General features: G+C 37.5%; 1 protein-coding gene across 27 annotated transcripts in view; it reads right to left on the bottom strand.

The window, feature by feature from the left end:
• DMD (dystrophin) overlaps nt 1-17,905 on the bottom strand; it is a 1,198,278-nt gene that overhangs the window by 116,025 nt on the left and 1,064,348 nt on the right. For all 27 annotated transcript variants that reach the window (XM_030020819.2, XM_030020811.2, XM_030020812.2 and 24 more), the window contains 2 exons: nt 14,093-14,171; nt 1,627-1,687 (listed from right to left, as the gene is read on the bottom strand). In XM_030020819.2, coding sequence (XP_029876679.1) covers nt 1,627-1,687; nt 14,093-14,171 — 140 coding nt within the window. The remainder of the gene's footprint in view (nt 1-1,626; nt 1,688-14,092; nt 14,172-17,905) is intronic.

Raw genomic sequence — 17,905 nt, 5'->3', positions numbered from 1 at the left:
GAAAAACGACTGAGGACAGCTGGAGAAGGGAATAGATGTAACAGCTCACTAAGACTCATTAAAACTTGACCGGTTTGTTTTACATCTCAAGGACAGCAAGTTTTTCTAGAAAAGATGTGGCTGAATTTAAACTTTAATTAAATGAGTAATGCTACAACCCTTTATGGCTATTAAGATATTTTCTAAAGTGAACAAAATAAATCAAATGTATTCCTTTGAACTTGTAAATGGCCTAGAACAGAAATCTAAAATTTAGTAAGAAATAAGCAAAAGCACCACTAACTGTTTTAGCACAAATAGTCAACAGTTACCCACGGCTGCTGGACGCGAGTAGCACAGAGAGGGGTGGGAAGCACAGCGTGAAATGCGTCTTGCACCTACATTAAGAATTGCCAAGGCACCTCTCCCCATAATGGCGAGTCATGCCATGGGAAAGAGGAAAGGAGGATCTTTTCCTTCATTCATAGTCGTGCCATAAACTGACTCCTACACGCCAGAGCATCGACTTGCTTTCCAGATTTGTCTCCTGTAGACGCCCCTCCTCCTCGATAGAGCTTTCCAGCTTCCTTCTGAGTGTTTCATTTTTCATAGCCAAATACAAACATCGGAAAAATTACAGATTTAATTCAACAGTAAAGCAACTTAGCCAGGTATAACCATACCTCTGAATTGCTCTACAAACTAGTTTTCTTCACGTGTAACACAAACGCTTGTTCTGAAGTTGCTGTAGCAGTTCACCTTGTGAAAGTTGCAACTGAAGTGCCACTGCAAGAGCCATCTGCGACCAGATGGCTTCAGTGACACTAGTTCAGTTTGCGAAGTTTTTTGGGAATATAAGGAGGAACATGTGAATGTGTATTAAAAAACACCCATGTATCAGTTACTTGCACTAGTCTTTATCACAGGTATTGCATCACCTGTTTCCTTCGGAAGTTATGTATATGTAGTTCATGGCACATATTACAGATAATAAAGAGCTAAAAAGAGATCAAAAAATGTATTAAAACTTCTTTCTTATTTGCCATGTAGTGGCTCTGTTTAGGGCACTAGAAGCAGGTGTTTCCAAATTGCTGAGTTTTTAAATTTTCTTCTCATCTGTTATGCATACACATCTCAAAGCAAACTAGATTAATTTGGGAACTAAACTCTAAAAGAATAGTCCATAGGGACAAATTTGTCCCTTGTCATTCCTCAGCTACAGACTTTACCAAGTACTATCCCTAAAGGAATTCATAGTATAAAGTATGCGCATTTCTAGGTTAAAACAACAGTGCATCACATTCACAACTGCAATTTGGAATGTTTTTTTTGGTTTTGCAAAACCTGCCATACGTACTCTTCAGTGGGCAATGGTACAAATTCAACTAAAATCCAGATACCCCAAAGCTTTACTTAGTTTGCAGGTGATTTACGGTAGCATAAAACCAAACAACTTACAAATCAGTGCATCCTACTGTGTTTTTAAATAACAAGCACACCTCTATGGAATTTAGTGCACACTTCACTCCTTTTTGTTCTTCCCATTTAGACACCATAGGAACGGTTCGCGATAGTCTAAGAAAATTACCTACTATCCTCTTAAATGACAAATGTAAAGAGCTGGAATGAATTACTATTTATACTCACTTGATATAATACGGCACTTTGTTTGGTGAGATTGCCCTCTCCCAGGGGCCTTGGACAGAAGCTGTTAACAACAAACAAACAAACAAATAAATAAATAACTGCACACATACATTCATACATACAAACATACCTAGAAGAGAAACATGGAGGTCAAGTTCAAAGCAAACAGGAAAGACAACGTTAATCTCTAGAATTACAATTTTACACTCGGCCATGCTGATACGGGTCTGTTTGCTCAGTTGCCCGTGAAGGCAGGAAGGATTAACCTGCTGTTCTGAAATTTCTGTCCTAATCTGAGAGAAATTGAACTCATTCAGCTGCAAAGATAAATACAAAAAAACCTCCTTGACTACTAAGCTTCCAGAACAGCTATGAAGCAGAGCAAGTAACCTGTCTTCCTGGCGTGTTCTTTCACAGGGTTCCTCCTGCTAACGTGTTTAACTGGGTTTTCTTTAATTTCTTTCCTTGTGTGGTCAGTGCTTTCCATCCTTCTAGGAACGGAATTACGTGCTTGTTTACATTTTATGTTGAGTGAAGTTACACTGAGAGTCCATCTACGTATTTTGTTTATTCTCTTGTTTACTTGTTCTAAATGGAAAACAGTTTTATTTTTATGTCTCCGCATTACTAATTGTATCTTACTGACTACCAATAACAGCAAATGCTAGAGAAAATGACAGTGTGATCACAAGAAATAGAGACGAAATATTACTCACTCTTGGCGATCACAGTGTTAAATATCAACATCAAGTTACAATATAATGAAAATATTTTGTAACAAAGTTTTTTATAAAACTCATTGTTGGCAAAAAAATTGTAAGTTATATTTTATTAGAGGCAGAGATAACTTATAGTTTAGGCCATAATCAGAAAGGTAATTTTTTAAAGAATTTGTTATCTGTCAAAACCACTAGGACCAAGAATTTTCTTTTTTAATATAGTGATTAAAAAGAAAATATATGAAAAGTAATCCAGTGGGGGGAAAACAAAGCCTGTTTGCTTCACCCGGTGTAACCCTTCTTTTTAGTGACCCCTGCTGTTCACAAAGGAAAATAATTGTTACCAAGACAACTAGTAATTAGCTCCTTGATCATTTGGCTCCCAGTATGTTCTTTCCCTCTCTTGTTCCAAATAGATACTTTAAAAATGCCACTCCCAAGGTGCAGGTGCTTTAACAAAGTCAACAAATCACAATCCATACAAATAAAAATGACCAATATACACATTGCGTTTATTTTGTACCAGAATTGTTAACCAGATTCCCAGAAGTCAGTCTGCAGAATGAAATATATTGCACTTATCTTGCCCACGGACTGGAATGCGGACAAGAGTTGGAGGAAAGAGATGAAACGTGCTTATAAAAATGGCTTTATAAGGAAGTCTTGCTGTTTTGTTAGAGTCGCATGCACATGAGTTGTGAAGAAGGGCTGGAAGGAGGCTAGGGACAGCACAGAGGAAAGAGAAATCAGATCGTGGCCGTGGAAGAAGCTGGAACCATTCTAGATGGTCTGAAAAGGAGAAGGAAAAGCAATTGGGAACAGGGTGGAACTGGGCTGGGGAGTGGGACAGTGGGTTTCACACACATTACAGACAATGCTGAGAAGCTAGGGAAAGGAAGGAATACGTTTAGAAGAAATATGAATGTGATAATCCTGTTTTAGATTGCTGGTGGCCGAGGACTTACGAAAAGCCTATCACGGCATCTCTGTAGGTCCTGGTGTTGTCTTCAACCCCCAGCTAACCATCTGTAGCTAAGCTGAGTGTATTGCTTTCCTATTACTTACACAGTTTTGCAGTCTTTAAAGAAAGGTGAAATTTTATTTCAAAGGTCTGAACCGTGAAAACAGGTAACAAGAAGCACAGAAGTTGAATTACAGTGTTAGATCTCATGGAAAAATAGCTGCACTGCCACTGAAGCCTGTAGCACAACCCACACGCACAAGAGCACAGAACTGTGTGCGTTTTCAAATACAAATACTCAAACGTACACAGAAGTTAAATATGATCAAATACTCTTTCTTGGGACAGGGACTGCCGTTTTTTTTGATGTTCACAGACCGCGTAGCTGAAGGCTAAGGCTGCCGTTCATTAAACTGCTTTTTTCGGTAGCGCGAGCTGCAGCTGTAAGATGCACGCAGCTTCTCAGTTTCTCTGTACTGCTCCAGCCTCAAATGATGTAAAGATACAATCTGTTACATAATTTATAGGAATGCAAGAAGTATTAAAAATAGAATATCATGTACTGTTTTGATGTTTAACTACCTTAAAATAAGGGAACGTGTCCTACTTTTAACCCTATTTTTAGGTTCATAGAAAACTCTTAACCATGATGCTTAATTATTCTTTCTACTGGCGAGAACATAAACTGCTGTAAATGTAATTTTGATGACTGATCCAATATTCTCTATCCTCTGGAAGGGGGTCGGAAACTGAAGCCAAGGAGTTAGACATAGATTACAATTTCATTTTACACTGTCAATTACTTGGCAGTTTCTTTGTATGTTTTTATTCAGTAATACTAACCTGTGTGTTAATATGTGGTCCCTCAAATCGTTTTAAAATTCCTACTCAGTGATAATGATAAGGTCTCTTACCCATGGGAATTATCTGAGGACTAATTCAAATAGGATTATACTAAGTTATAATTTTTGAAAATAAAATACCCTTCAGTATTAACTAAAAATTGACTTTTCTTAGTATTTCTCTCCCAAACAATCATTAATATTCCCAATGGGAACGCCACCAAGCTACAGTTTTCCACTTTAAGATTTGGTTTTAATTCAATACCTAAAGGACAGAATAGATTGCTGTGTATTTTTTGGAAGGTATATTTCTTCTGTTGCTTTTGAATTAATCTGGGTAAGAGCTTTACAGTCATAACTTATTATCGCAGAATCTTACAGACGATAGTGTTCTTGATACATTAGAAGAAGAGGAACAAATACTTTGCTTTCATGAGAACTAAGTGCTTTAGGAATAACAAACAATTCTGTGATGTTCTGCATAATTAGATTTAGTGTTCCTTCAAGAGATTGCTGTGAAGCTGTCTATAATACACTTTTGGTTTCCTGGATGATTCTAGCCTTGCATAAATTTGAGTTGACAAAATACATGGTACTTTTTACAGCTATGCTAAGAGAATAATCATTTCATTTTTGGCAGAAGCCCAGAAGCTGAGAACAGCTGTTTCTTATCTCTGGCTACCAGTGCAAATTTACTGCGCATTACAAAGCTAGTGCAGGTAATGGACATATATATTTAATTCCTGGTTAAGACCATTTTAGTAGTCCATCTAAAACTCTTGCTAGCAAAGACTTTTTTTTATATGACACTCTAGTATCCTTGTGTGCTACAGCACTCAAGAAGCAGACGTTTTCCTGTTTGCTAAGCGTAATTCAAAAGTGTTTTATTGTTCTACCTTGCACAGCGTAAGAACTCATTATCATACACCCAGCTACCTGCAATGCTGTTGGCTGAAATTAAATACTGCAACAAAATATGGGGCATTTTAAGAGTGAATTTAAATTTCTCTATGCTTTATTTGCATTGATATACATTTTAATGGTTACCTAATTTGGGATTTTCATTTCTTTCTGTTGGTGTACTAACATCCGAGACTTGCTTTGCCTATTCAACTTGAGTGAACGTGGTTCTTGACGGTAAGCCTACATCCTTATTTGTTTGCAGAATGTATAATGAAACGGCAGCATGCTGGCTCTCTGAACTTCAGCAGTATTTTAACCTATGCAGGGATGTGAATGAAATATTAAATAGGACGATAGTGTAATTTTATCTATGTTGATATTACAAAAAAATAATCTGATAAATATTTCACTTTAGCACTACAAACATAATGAAAAACACATGTATGTTTACTAATAGTAAACTATTTCTCCTCCAGCTGTTCAAAGAGTAAATTTAGTACGTCCACATTTAAAAGTTACTCTCAGCGGTCCTTATTTACACAGTCAGCACACACATCTAGTCACTATATCATGGCATGAGCATACATTTTCAGTTCTAAATACAAAGAAAATCTTTTGACTCTTATTTGTCACTAGGGGTTAAAGTATTGGGAAACAGGTTTAGAACAGAAACCGCAAATTAACGCTGCCTAGTGCCCATGCACCATTACGTATATCGTCTCAATTTTTTTTTTTTTAGAAACTTATTATATTTATTACATATACATTTCAGCATCATGATAGTTAAAGCTGAGCTCATTTTTGTGTTCACCATCAAGACAGTGCACTACCTGCTTGGTGGCTGCAGTAGCTGTAACTCAGCAAGGTGCTTAATTAGGTCCACATTTTAATAATGCTAATAATTCACTGATTCAGCCTAGGAACTCTACCTGCGTGACTTACATTGCTCTACCTAGCATTATCATCATTAATATCTTTATGCAAACATAGAGCTAGGAGTTTGTTTATTTATTCACATAAAGTTTGTTTTCATACCAATTACTTTCACTGCAGCAAGGTATGGTGTTGGTGACTTCAGATAAAGGCAGGCAGGGAGGACAAAATGATGAGTCAATCTTTGCGTCTGGAAAGACTCCGATTCCCCAAGAATCAGAAGTTCACACCTGTGTAAGGTACCTTAACCTTTCAAAGAACATGCCTTGAGTACTATTCCAATTATTTTCAAATGAGACCATCATAAATGAGAAACTACTGCTCTCCACAGACTATTATAAAGAGCTTATGCTTCTCTTCTGAGAGAATATGCTAAAGCAATGTTTCCCCTCCATAATCAGCTCATGATATACGCTGGCAGGATGCCATCTCCAATACATATGCCTGCGCAACAGTGACACAATAGAAGTGTTTGCATAACCTATGAGTTCTTTGAGATCCTTTGCAACAAATGTCAGAATACATCTGTAAAATATGATTCTCCCCTTCCCCCCTCAATTTATAGTGAATTGATTTCTGAATTATGTGCATTTATTATTGTACGAGGTGAGAGTGAAGAACAATCAGATCGCGCTGTGTAGCACTGAGGTCCAATGTTGCACCGTGTAGTTGAGAAACTGATGTCAGAATATATCAGCTCCACAATTTAGAAGTTACAAGGCAGAAGCATCAATCAAAACCTGTCTTTCATAAGGACTACACAGCACGGGGTCTATTCTGCTCCAAGCCCCAGCTCGTGGTGCTGCACACGTGCATTTCAGAGATGGAGAGAGCTTCTTCTCGGCTTGGATTCTGCTGTTCTTAAACCCAAGCAAACACTCACTACTTCCCTGCAACGCTAGCAGTACCATCTGTCGCTGTAGCACACGTGCAGGCATTTACTGCATATACATTTTCAGAACACTTCTAACTAGTTTGAAGAAGGGATTATATTAGTCATGAAAAAGTTCAGCACGTGATCAGGGCCAATTACAGCAACGGTCATTTTACAAGAGTTATAAAAAAGGAGGACTTGCCACCCTGCGTTTCCTGCTGGAATCTTTACGGCCAATTTAAGATTTCTCACCTGCAGCCTAGGGTCAACATTATATCATATGACCTAAATAATGCATGCCTTTAATCATGAACGCTGTTTCCAGAAGTTTCCAAATGCCACTTGTAACACAAAATACAAAATCCATCTAATGCTCATTTTCCTAAATGTCACGCTACTGCAAGATGGCAAAAATACAAGCATCTACCTGTTTAATAATACAGCAAAGTGATATAATCTGTATTGATCCACATATCCCAAGTTACAGGTACTTCACGTTGCTAACTTGTGTTGCACTCTTATGCTCTTAAAAATAAAGTCTCTAAAACTGGCTCATCAAATGAGGTCCTAGAATGACCTAATCAAATCGGTGGTGATCTTTCTGCAAATGGAATTAGATAAAGAGAAAAATAAGTCTTTGCTAAATATTCCATGTCTCACACAGCAAAACATAACAGAAAAATTCTAATATATGTATCTAGAATATGCCTACTGTACAACAGCCCTGGAGTTTGAGGAAAAGGAATGTCGTAAACTAAACACAGCGTACATCTCGGGACAACATGAAAAATGAAGTAGTTTTTGTTTAGGCTTCCCAGATCCAATGTTACTCCAAAGAGATTATAAAATACTGGGGGGAAGATTCTGTCTTGGCAACATACCAATTCAGACAGTGGACAAAAGTATAATAAGCAATACCCTATCTTTTGAGTCTTATACTCGTTAAGAGTAAAAAAAATAATATTTGATTACTTGCAAGTTATTTAGCATTGCAGAATATAGGATTATCTACCAACCAAGGATAGGCTGCTATAAAAAAAAACAAAACCAAAAAAACCCAAAAAAGGACAACAGCAATTTTCCTGACTACTTCCCCCCCCCCAAACCCCTGCTTTAAAATAAATACTATACAGCATTTTTGAATTGATGACAAATGAAAACCAAGAACACAAGAGAGGGATTTAGCATGAATTATTTTTAAGTACCATTCTAAGATATTTTTTATTGGAAGCCTTTTTTCATAAACACAAGATATTAATTACAAGGAAAAATTGTCTGCTTCCAGGTGAAGAGAGGGGGAGAACATCATCATCCAAAAACTGACTTCATCATTTTGTTCAGAAATTTGTATCCCGATGTATCATAGCGGAAAGGGTCACTTAGCACAGAAGTGCAGGAAAGAGGAAAACATAGGTATAAAGCTGGGTTTCCATAAATTCTATTTAATTGTGAATCAAATATATTAAGTTTTATGGAGAGATTCTCTGTGGTTTTCCTCAGAAAATATAATGAAAAAATTAAAGCCCACAAGAGGATGACTGGTGATCATATGACCTGATGACATACTTTCACTGTAAAAATTATTCCACTCGTTTTATTCCAAAAGTAAGAATAAAAAGATTCTCTCAAAATATGCCACTGTGATATTGCTCTTAAAACCCTTTAGCAGTCAGGCAAAGGCTAGCTCTTCCAGAAGTTTTAGCTATGGTCACGATACTCTAAACAAGAAGAAATGGAGTGAAGACAATTTCCCCTAACTTTAAACCTGATTTACCCATCACACAGGTCTTGAGGTTGAATTGGTGCCCAGCGCTGCTACAAATTCCCCATGATAACAACAACGGCAAGACCTGTGAACTTGTTTTGGTTGGTACTTTAATAGTTTTCTTTTTTCCTTTTTCAGAAGCACATGCAGTCATTTTGCATTTTATACGAAAGTAGAAAAAAGTTTTCTAACAATCAGGCTCCTCTAGCTAATATCACCATATTTAAATGCAATAATAAAATCCCTTTGCTTCCAGAGAGTTCTCAGAGTTAAGCTTATTCTTTTGTGACCACTTACCCTCTATCTTTATATTAGTATCTGGGAATATTTTCTATTCAAAACATTCAATGTGATATCTAAAAATATTAAATCATGTATCCAAAAGACACAGATGAATGGACATGGTCTTCAATGTCTGCACATCAAAAGTGATGTCTAGAAGACAATATAATACAATGTATGCAGTGAGAAATAAGAGGGAAAGGTGTAGATTATATTCCAGCGCTAACAGCTATCAGGTGGATGGGTAAACTGTCTTAAGGGTCCTAGAGCCCTGTCATTTTTAGAGTCAGATGTCTTAATTAGCAGGACTTGCCCTTTTAAAGATGTCTGCCTGGGCAAGAAAGAGCTTCACTAATCTTCGCTTTGCATAATAATAAGCACTCAGCCAGAAGGTGGGAAATGTGAGTACTTGACTTCTCTCCCAACTTGAAGGAATTCAGACCCACATCTCCAATTTCTCAGGAGAGCGGCCTAAATAACTGCAGGGAAACACGAAGGCAGAGAAAGAGGAAGAAGAAAACCCAGATCTGAACCTTAACAGCTCTGAGCTTATCCTGAGAAGGAGAGACCTAGGCTGCATAGCCCACTCCTGCGATCATATTTTTTATTTTTAAGCAACAATTGTCTGACATAAAATGCAGCAGATGCGCTCCGATTGCTAGCTTGCAATACAAACTGTTGGCTCCAGCATTCATAACCTTTCTGTTTCTGAATGAAAGCTGCTACAGCTACCTCATTTCATGTTGAATTCAGTCCCGTTCCTGCTTGGAAGTCTGAAACTTAAAGGCCTAGTTAGGTATGTCCAGTTAAAATATAGTTCCTAGCACATATTTAGGTATGCAGATTTAAAAGTCTGGGTCTGATGTATCCAGGTAACAGAAGCTTGTAGCCTGGGAAATACAAGTCACAAGATGTTACCTAGATGTAAATCAGCCTTTTCGACTTGCAAACCTAAATGTTCTTTCCGTTCCTCCTATTTCCAGGTTCTTCACCTTGATGAAAGTCCATGTTCTCTGAGCTTAGGAATCACAAGCAGCGCCTGGGATCTCCCAGTCGCGCTCGTAAGTAATTGCCAGTTATATCGGAGCACTATTTTCATGCAGTCACTTCATCGACATGCTGTCCATACGAACAGATGGCTCATACTGGAGCTGGACAGTAAATTACAAGGTTTGCTTATGCTTTTAAAGATGTAATACCTTCTATTTTTCAGCAATCACAAGTAATGCACATGAATGAGCTATCACATTAAAAATAGGATTGATGGGAGGCTGGCTAGCACAGCAAATGATATTAAAAACAATCTGACATCAATCCTACCTCTCATTTATTGCATCTCAAAAAAAAAAAAAAGTACTAACTGTTGTGACAAATACAGATGGGTCCTCCAACAATAGACAGTGAATCCTGTTCTTTGTAAGACGCAGCATCACAAAATAAAATAGAGAAATTGGAAAAGTAAAATTATTCCAGAGGAGTCACTGAAAATTCTGGAGCTGGCATTATGTTTGAAATTTGCAGGTACTCTTTTTCACACTTCAGTTACTGTATATAGTTTCCAAATTAAGCACCACGATCCGTGAAAGGATCACAGATTTTTTTTAATTACTTTGCTAAATATTTACCAATGTCTCTTTAATAGAAAGGGGATTTTTTTTTTTTTTTTTTTTTTACACCCTCATTGAGATCATTCAAATTAAACAGCAAAACCTTCAAAACCAACAAACTCACTCTGTGGATTCACGATATAATATCTTGTACATTAATACATTTATCAGCTGTATCTTAACAACTATCGCTGTGAATGCTGGGAGTCTCCATCCTTGGCAAGGAATAAACTGAGGAGGAGCTGGGATTCTGTGGAGACTGGCAGAGCGAAATGAGTTTGGGGAAGCACGAAGGACGGATCAGAAGATCAAGGGCTGAGGTGAAAGAGCCCAGCAGAAAAACATAGGAGGCCTGGAGGGAGGCAAGTGCCTGTACTGGCAGAAAAGCAAGGGACAGTTTTGGTGAGAGTCCTTTACACTTGAGGGCAGCCCAAAGCCTTGCTATAGGCACACAAGTGTATACTAGCTCCTTTGTCACTACTTTTTTAACTTGCAACCAGGAGATGTCCGAATTATCCTGTGCCACAATATAGAAAAACAGTCACCTGGTCATTTAGAAGAAGAGTGGAAAGAGAAGGTTAAACTGCATGAAAGGACAACGGAGAAAAATTGTCCCTAAATTAAAAATGCTATAAAGGAGGAGACTTGGTGGTTGATTTTTTTTTTTTTTTTCCTTTTTCACTGCTTATCTCTCTAGCTCACACCTTCCTTCCCATCTCTCTCAGTAACAGCAGTAAGAATAGCTCTTAGAACAGGCTGCAAGTGCTTAGAAACAGGGACAACCACTTGATTCCTTGCCTGCACTGGGCATGACAAATATGAGGTCCCTGCCTCGCTCCCCCATTACTTTTGTGCTAGTTTTTCAACAACCCTATGCAGCTTCAGTTCCAACCAAGCAGAAACAGACAGATGATGCTGTAATTTCTGTACACAGAATAATAACAAACACGTAAAAAACATTACTGCACATTAGCAGCTTACATTTCTTTCCTATCTGGATGAAATAAATACAATTCACTTACTGATTTAACGTGAACTTGATTACAGTACCACCCTTTTTGCAGAACTACTTAAAGGTAGATCAAATCTAAAAGGACAATTTTTCATATAAGTATATAAACACAATTGAGAGCTGAAGATCATCACTCGCACCTTAAGGTGAGCAAGCGTGTATGGTAGAGGGAAAGTTGATGCTGAGTTTGAGAGGATGGACTGATTATTACTGGCATATAAATTAGGTATGAAATAGCCAATAAATTGCTTATTTTCCTTACTTATTACAGTTTGCATTGATCTTATGTGTATCTCAGCTCCTTAGATAAAAATGCTCTGTGAGCTGATCTTAAAATAAAACCAAAGAGCAGAACTACCATGATTCATCTTTTCACTCTTGTTGCCACAGCTAGTCCAACTTGGACTCTCTTTGCCATATACTGAAAGATCATTTACAAGCCATTAAATTCACCTTCATTTGACCTGCCCAATTCTGTTTGGCAACCCTTATATTTGACTTGTTCATCCCCAAAAGTACAGATAGAGAAACAAGACTAGAGCTAGATGGCAAATACTCGGACACTCTCTCCCCTGCAGTGCTGCCTCTCCAATAGATGTGCTTCTATCAGTGTAGGGATGCAGCAGAGACGGTACATAAAAAACATGTAAAAGCATGATATTTTCCTCAGGTAGTACATGACACCAAGGAACTTGATGCTTTTGGAATTTGATGCTTATGAAAGATGGGACAGATAGATACACTGGCAGTTTTCAGTGACGGAACACTTATACTTGGGAAGGATTCTATAGATATTTTCAGTGCTTCAAGCACACGTGCATGCAAAAGTTAGGTAAGAATGTGTATTTGCACATGTTTTTGCATACACGTCTAAGAAAGAGAGACAGAACAAACAAATACACATAGCCAAATCACTGAGAAAAAAAGGACATTTCCAAAGTCAACACCTGGCTCCTTTTCCTAAAGCGATCCTCAAGTGGTGAGAAGTGTCCAGAATCATTTCCACTCCTTGCTGGCTCTGGTTAGTACACAGAAGAAAAGTGTATTGTGTCTCAGCATCTCACTAATTGGTGGGTGGCTCAAAAAGGTGACTATCATAACACTGAGCAACTTTTAGATTGGTCTAGTTTATCAGAAATAAGGCAATATGGGTCTAGGACATAGCTGTCACACAAGTTGCCTGGCTACACTCAGCGCCGGCACTGAGAACGATGACGTGCTCTTCAGTGCGCTAACGTAGTTCAGCTCACTCTAGTCTCTTCCAGACCGCAATATAGGCTGGCTTAATTTACCCTTCACATTTATTCTTTCACCAAGAACACACTGTGTGTCTTAAGAAAAACAGGCATCTGCTTGCATATTGCGGTCATGTCGTATACCTGTAACAACTCTCACACATTCAATCTTAACAAGTCTGATTTGCAGTTATATGTATTGAGCTGACTAATTAGTCCCAGTGATTAAGAGTTAATTAAAAGAGATTTTGAAAAAGTAGTAGAAATCACAAAAATAGGGCTTGTTTCTTCACAGGATCATAATTTGATAAAATAAGATGCAGGGTTGAATCATTGGGAGCCCGCATTATGCTTATATGGCACAACATCATTGACTCTGGTTTTGAATTTGCAGTTCACCCCACCGAGAATTTTCAGTTTCCCATTGAAATTTTCAGTGGAAAAAATGGTTAACCAATTCAAATTACAATGCAGTATCAGCTGAAGAGAAGTTTGTCCTCTACCCCACTGTGAACATAGCTATGCAATAATAGTAACATCTATTTCTGATGTCTGGATAGGTTGTCCCTCTGCATATAGGAGACCATTATCCTGTGACTATGTTCTGTTCTGCTGATATAATCTCTTAAATAAAGTTTTACTGTTTACTTTCCTTAATTGAAGTACAATAGAAAAGACACGGCCTTTAAGAAGCTTCACTTTAGTCACTGCCTTGGAGCTTTGAAGGTGTTTCAAGTTGTCTTTCAGTGTACTTCAAAACATCCTTGATAAAAGAGTGTGTGCAGAGGTGGAGTGGGAATATTACTAGCAATTATATTTTATGCAGAGTTGTAAAAAGTTTACTTAACTGCCATCTTTCCCGCTACGGTTTTGATCCTCTCATGGCTCTGCTAAGTGATCAAATCCTGCAAAGTATTTTTCTTGCAGGTTTTATTTTGCACCTTTTTGGAGCTGAATATTTCTTTGAACACATAAACCTTTTTTTTTTTTTTTTTTTTAATCCTTTCTGGGTTACAATCATCAGAAACTTATACAATTTTTAATATCATTTTAATTCGCTAGCCCTAAAAGGGAACCCTCAAACAATGAAGACCAGCCTTGCATTGACAGATGTATGGACAAACAGACTTGATACTGGCAGTTATTTTCCTTTTACCCTGGACTATATGAACTTACTTAACAGTGTTCTGCTCCCAGTAATGAAAAAAGAAATGAACAGCATTATAATACAGTCTAAAATAGAAACTCATAGCAACAATAACCAGCGCATGGCTACAAAAATATCAATTAACTGTGTATGCAAGCTGAGCGAGAAAAATGGGCAATTACTCACTGGTAAGAAAATGCTGGGAAGTAGGGCCAAAATCCCTGTGAGCTTCATGCAGTTGCCTGATGCGCTCATCAATGGCCACCTGTTAAGAAAGGAGAAAGAAAATGACTCTTCTAAACAAGTAACAAGTAGCAATTAGAGTTAGATACTTTTTTTCATTAAACATTCTGTTTAAAATTAAACAAGCTCCTGCAACAATCGTTACCCCTCAGGGCTTAACTGAGATTTAATGTGTCTTATCCAACAGAATGGAGGTCAAAAAAGATTTGGGTTTGAGTTTTGGTGGTTTTTTTCCCCCCTCAACTTTAACTGATGCTAGAACAAGTTGAAAATGAAAAGGCTGATAAATAAAGACATAGCAAATTGGCCTGACTTTATGTACCTGAAGAGAATACAACTGTCGCTTACCAATATCGAAGTTGGAAACATTCCTCTATGTTAATACTTTTACAGAACTACCTCAAAAGTACTTTTTGAGAGTATGCTATTATAAATCAGCATGTGACAAGTAATCTTTTTTAATGTGGACATGACAACCGTATTTTAACCGAGTGCTGAAATGAGGGTAACCAAAGAGCATCTGGTACCAACTTTTCTGTTCTTTTAATCAGTCAAATCCTACCCCCTCGACCCTTTCCTTGGAAGAGTCCTTTGAAGAACATGTTGTTCCTAATGTTTTGTTGGGTTGGTGTACTGCATGAAAACACAGATGCTAGTTGTAAGATTGGTTTTATCTTTATCCTTAAAAATCCCAGTAGAGTTAAATATCAAGCAAGCAGCCAAGAGGGGGTGGTTGCTATAAGATTCCATAGTGTATGAATGACATCTACCAGCAGCTTTATAGCCTATATGCTAAAAGCATACCATCACTGAGTTAGGCCTAAAAATAGGATTAGGTAAAGCAAGGAAAAATGTTTGAAAGTAATGATAGAATATTTTAGAAATGTATTAAGTAAAATAACTGATAGGAAGCAGATTCACTTATCTTAAATATTGCCTGTAAGAGCAAGTGTTGCATCAACACTGGCAAAGCAGAAGGTAAAAGCGATTGGTCTGTTTTTATTGGCCTAATTGTGATATATGTAACCAGGAAACAAATAGGTTGCACAAGTAAAAAGCAATCTGCATTTTAAAACTTCCAGGGATTTTTTTGGTTGGTGGTAAGAAGGAACAATTGTATAATAACTGGGTACGATTCAGTTAGAAGGGAAAAATAATGATAGAATTGACTAGCTCTTTGATATGGCTGTGTTTGCCAAATAACCCCTCGCCCCCAAAATCTTGTTTTGCTAAACACAATAGAAATTTAACATCAGGACATGATTTTTTTTGCTTACAGTTTCAAAGCTGACACTATGACCCAAAGGCTCCCCTTCCTTTCTTTCCTCAAGCCATTTTTCAGATGCTTCTCCTGCAGCTTCCTCCATTCCTATGCCACCTTCTCCCTTCTGGCTCCCTCTACCCAGACACGATCAATGTGATTTTTTGCTAGTCCCCATCAACCAGCACCTCCCCGCATAGCTCAGCTACTAGCATATCACCATGTAGCCTCTGTTCTTATTTCTACTGTTTTCTTGAATCCAGAATTGCTGACAGAACAACATTTCTACCGGTAGGTTTAAGGCAGGCACGTGCTGGCTCAGTCCTATGACCTGTGCTTTTTTTGCTTAATCTTGTTGATTGCTTAGCTAGACAAAACCAAGCTTAGGAAGAGTCTGAACTCTGGATAACTTCTGACACTGTGAGTAGAAGGTGGCTGGGTAAAGGACATTTTAAGCCTAAAGTGAATTGCATGGATAGATGTTCTGTTAAGCAATGCTTCGTACTAGGGACTGGCTTTGGGCTTGAGTTCGCATATAATTCAAAGCTTAGACATAAGGTAGGGAAGCCTGTAAGTGCATAGAAAACAATGATAGGGCTGCTTCTGGTCAGCAATATTGTTCGCTTAAGTACAGAAGCATAAACTAATGCGATATTATTTTTAATCAAGAAATGGCCTTTCAATGAAGACTAGGAAGATAATCTTAAACATACTTAAAACAAACACATGCAAATAAAAAAATATGGGAAAAAGTATTAATGGAATTATAGATAGTCTTTGGAACCCTCTTAAAATAAACCTCATAACATACCTATTTTGTCATTAGGACATTATTGGTTAGTAAAGAAACATAAGGCTCCTCCTTTATATTAGTTCTTACTTTTCAGTAAGTCAGCTAGGATGGAAAAAGTACTTTCTGGCATGCAGAACCTCTAAAGAGAATGAGAGCTCTACAAATACACAGCGGGGAGCAGTGTTTCTTATAGAAGAATGACAACAGCCAGCTTGTGTTCAGAACAGAGTATGGGAACCCTTGGGTATGTGTAACCACTGCCAGCTCACAGCCCGTACAACTTCTTTAAGTGTGCTAAAACTGAGAATTTCAAGCACTTCAAAATATACAGATGAGCTTTGAGCTGCACAGAATTATCAAACTGAGATTTTTAGCCATATAAGCACATCCAGCAAAATAAAATACCTTACACACTTCAGGGTAAATTTTCAAACCGAACAGGTTGGATGTGAGCCAGAAAATACCTCTGTCTAGAGGTAGATTTTGTTGACACAGAGATAAATAAAACATTGGGAAATCTTGAGTATTCTCCAGGAACTAGCACCTGAGAACATAGAAAGTTACTCCATTCAGCTGCCAGAAAATACCCCTTATCGATGTACCAGTGTACTACCTTTTAGGTGCCAAAAGATGAACTCACTATTGATGGTAGAGCAAGGAAAATTATTGCAGTCAGTCTCTATGAACTTTACCAAGACTAAGATATAAATGATAAAATAACAGAATTTGAGCCCACAATAACTGGGGTTATTGTGAACAATAAAAACCCCCACTGAACAAACGATGATTACTTAAAGTTACAGAAGAATGTGTCTCTGATCCAATAAAATCGGAGTTGGATTTGGCTTTGTGGCTTACATCCTAACTACCTGGAGAAGGAGAATCATATCCACCTCGAGTCTTCATAACTGATTTGTGATTCTTGAAAAAAATTCTCACTGGTACATAAATTATTTTTTTTTTAATTCATTTTCAGAAAGAAGCTATAGGTAATTCCTAAATTTTAAATTTTGTCTTGTTTTCTTCCAAGTCAAGTGAAATAGGTTCCTCCAATATAAGCACAAACACTATCCTATGTATTTGTGTGTGCTACACTCTGAACCAAGTGCAGTTTTCCTTAGAACAAAATGATGTTGTGAAAAACTGGAGCTGTGTGTGAAGTAAACAGCAAAATTTTGAACCTGATTCAAGCATTCATTTTCCTTGCTTAAATGGAAGAAAACATACAGACTGTGAATGAGTTTTGCAAATACATGCCCCCCCCCCCATGTCTCAATAGCCAAAGGAAAAATTATGTCTTCTGACTTCAGTAATCTCTCCCTAGTAGTATCAGCTTAGCCAGACTAATATGCAAAAAGTAATCATGTTAAAGGCACTATCAGCAGTATGTAACATGCAAGATGGGACTATGGATTGGATTTGGGTATCTTTTAGGTAAAACTCTCTACAGTTATTTCTCAGCAAGCATTGTTACTTAAAAAAAAAATTAAAAAAATCAATAGGTAGATTTCCAAAAAGTCGGCTATTGCTTTATGTGAATCAAGATATGAGAATTTGGTTTTAACTGACCAAAATCTTTTTATATCCGATTTTGACTTAAAAACAAACATTAGGATTTTCTGTGATCAGGATACTTGAACTGCTGCTTTTTCTTCACTGAGGGTACATGCTTCAAGAGACATGCATTTCCATTATTTGTTTA

Source organism: Aquila chrysaetos, chromosome 7 (assembly GCF_900496995.4).
Source record: "Aquila chrysaetos chrysaetos chromosome 7, bAquChr1.4, whole genome shotgun sequence".
Classification (NCBI taxonomy): Eukaryota; Metazoa; Chordata; class Aves; order Accipitriformes; family Accipitridae; genus Aquila; species Aquila chrysaetos.
The sequence above is the reverse complement of the archived record's forward strand: the minus strand, read 5'-3'. Positions and strand labels throughout refer to the sequence as shown.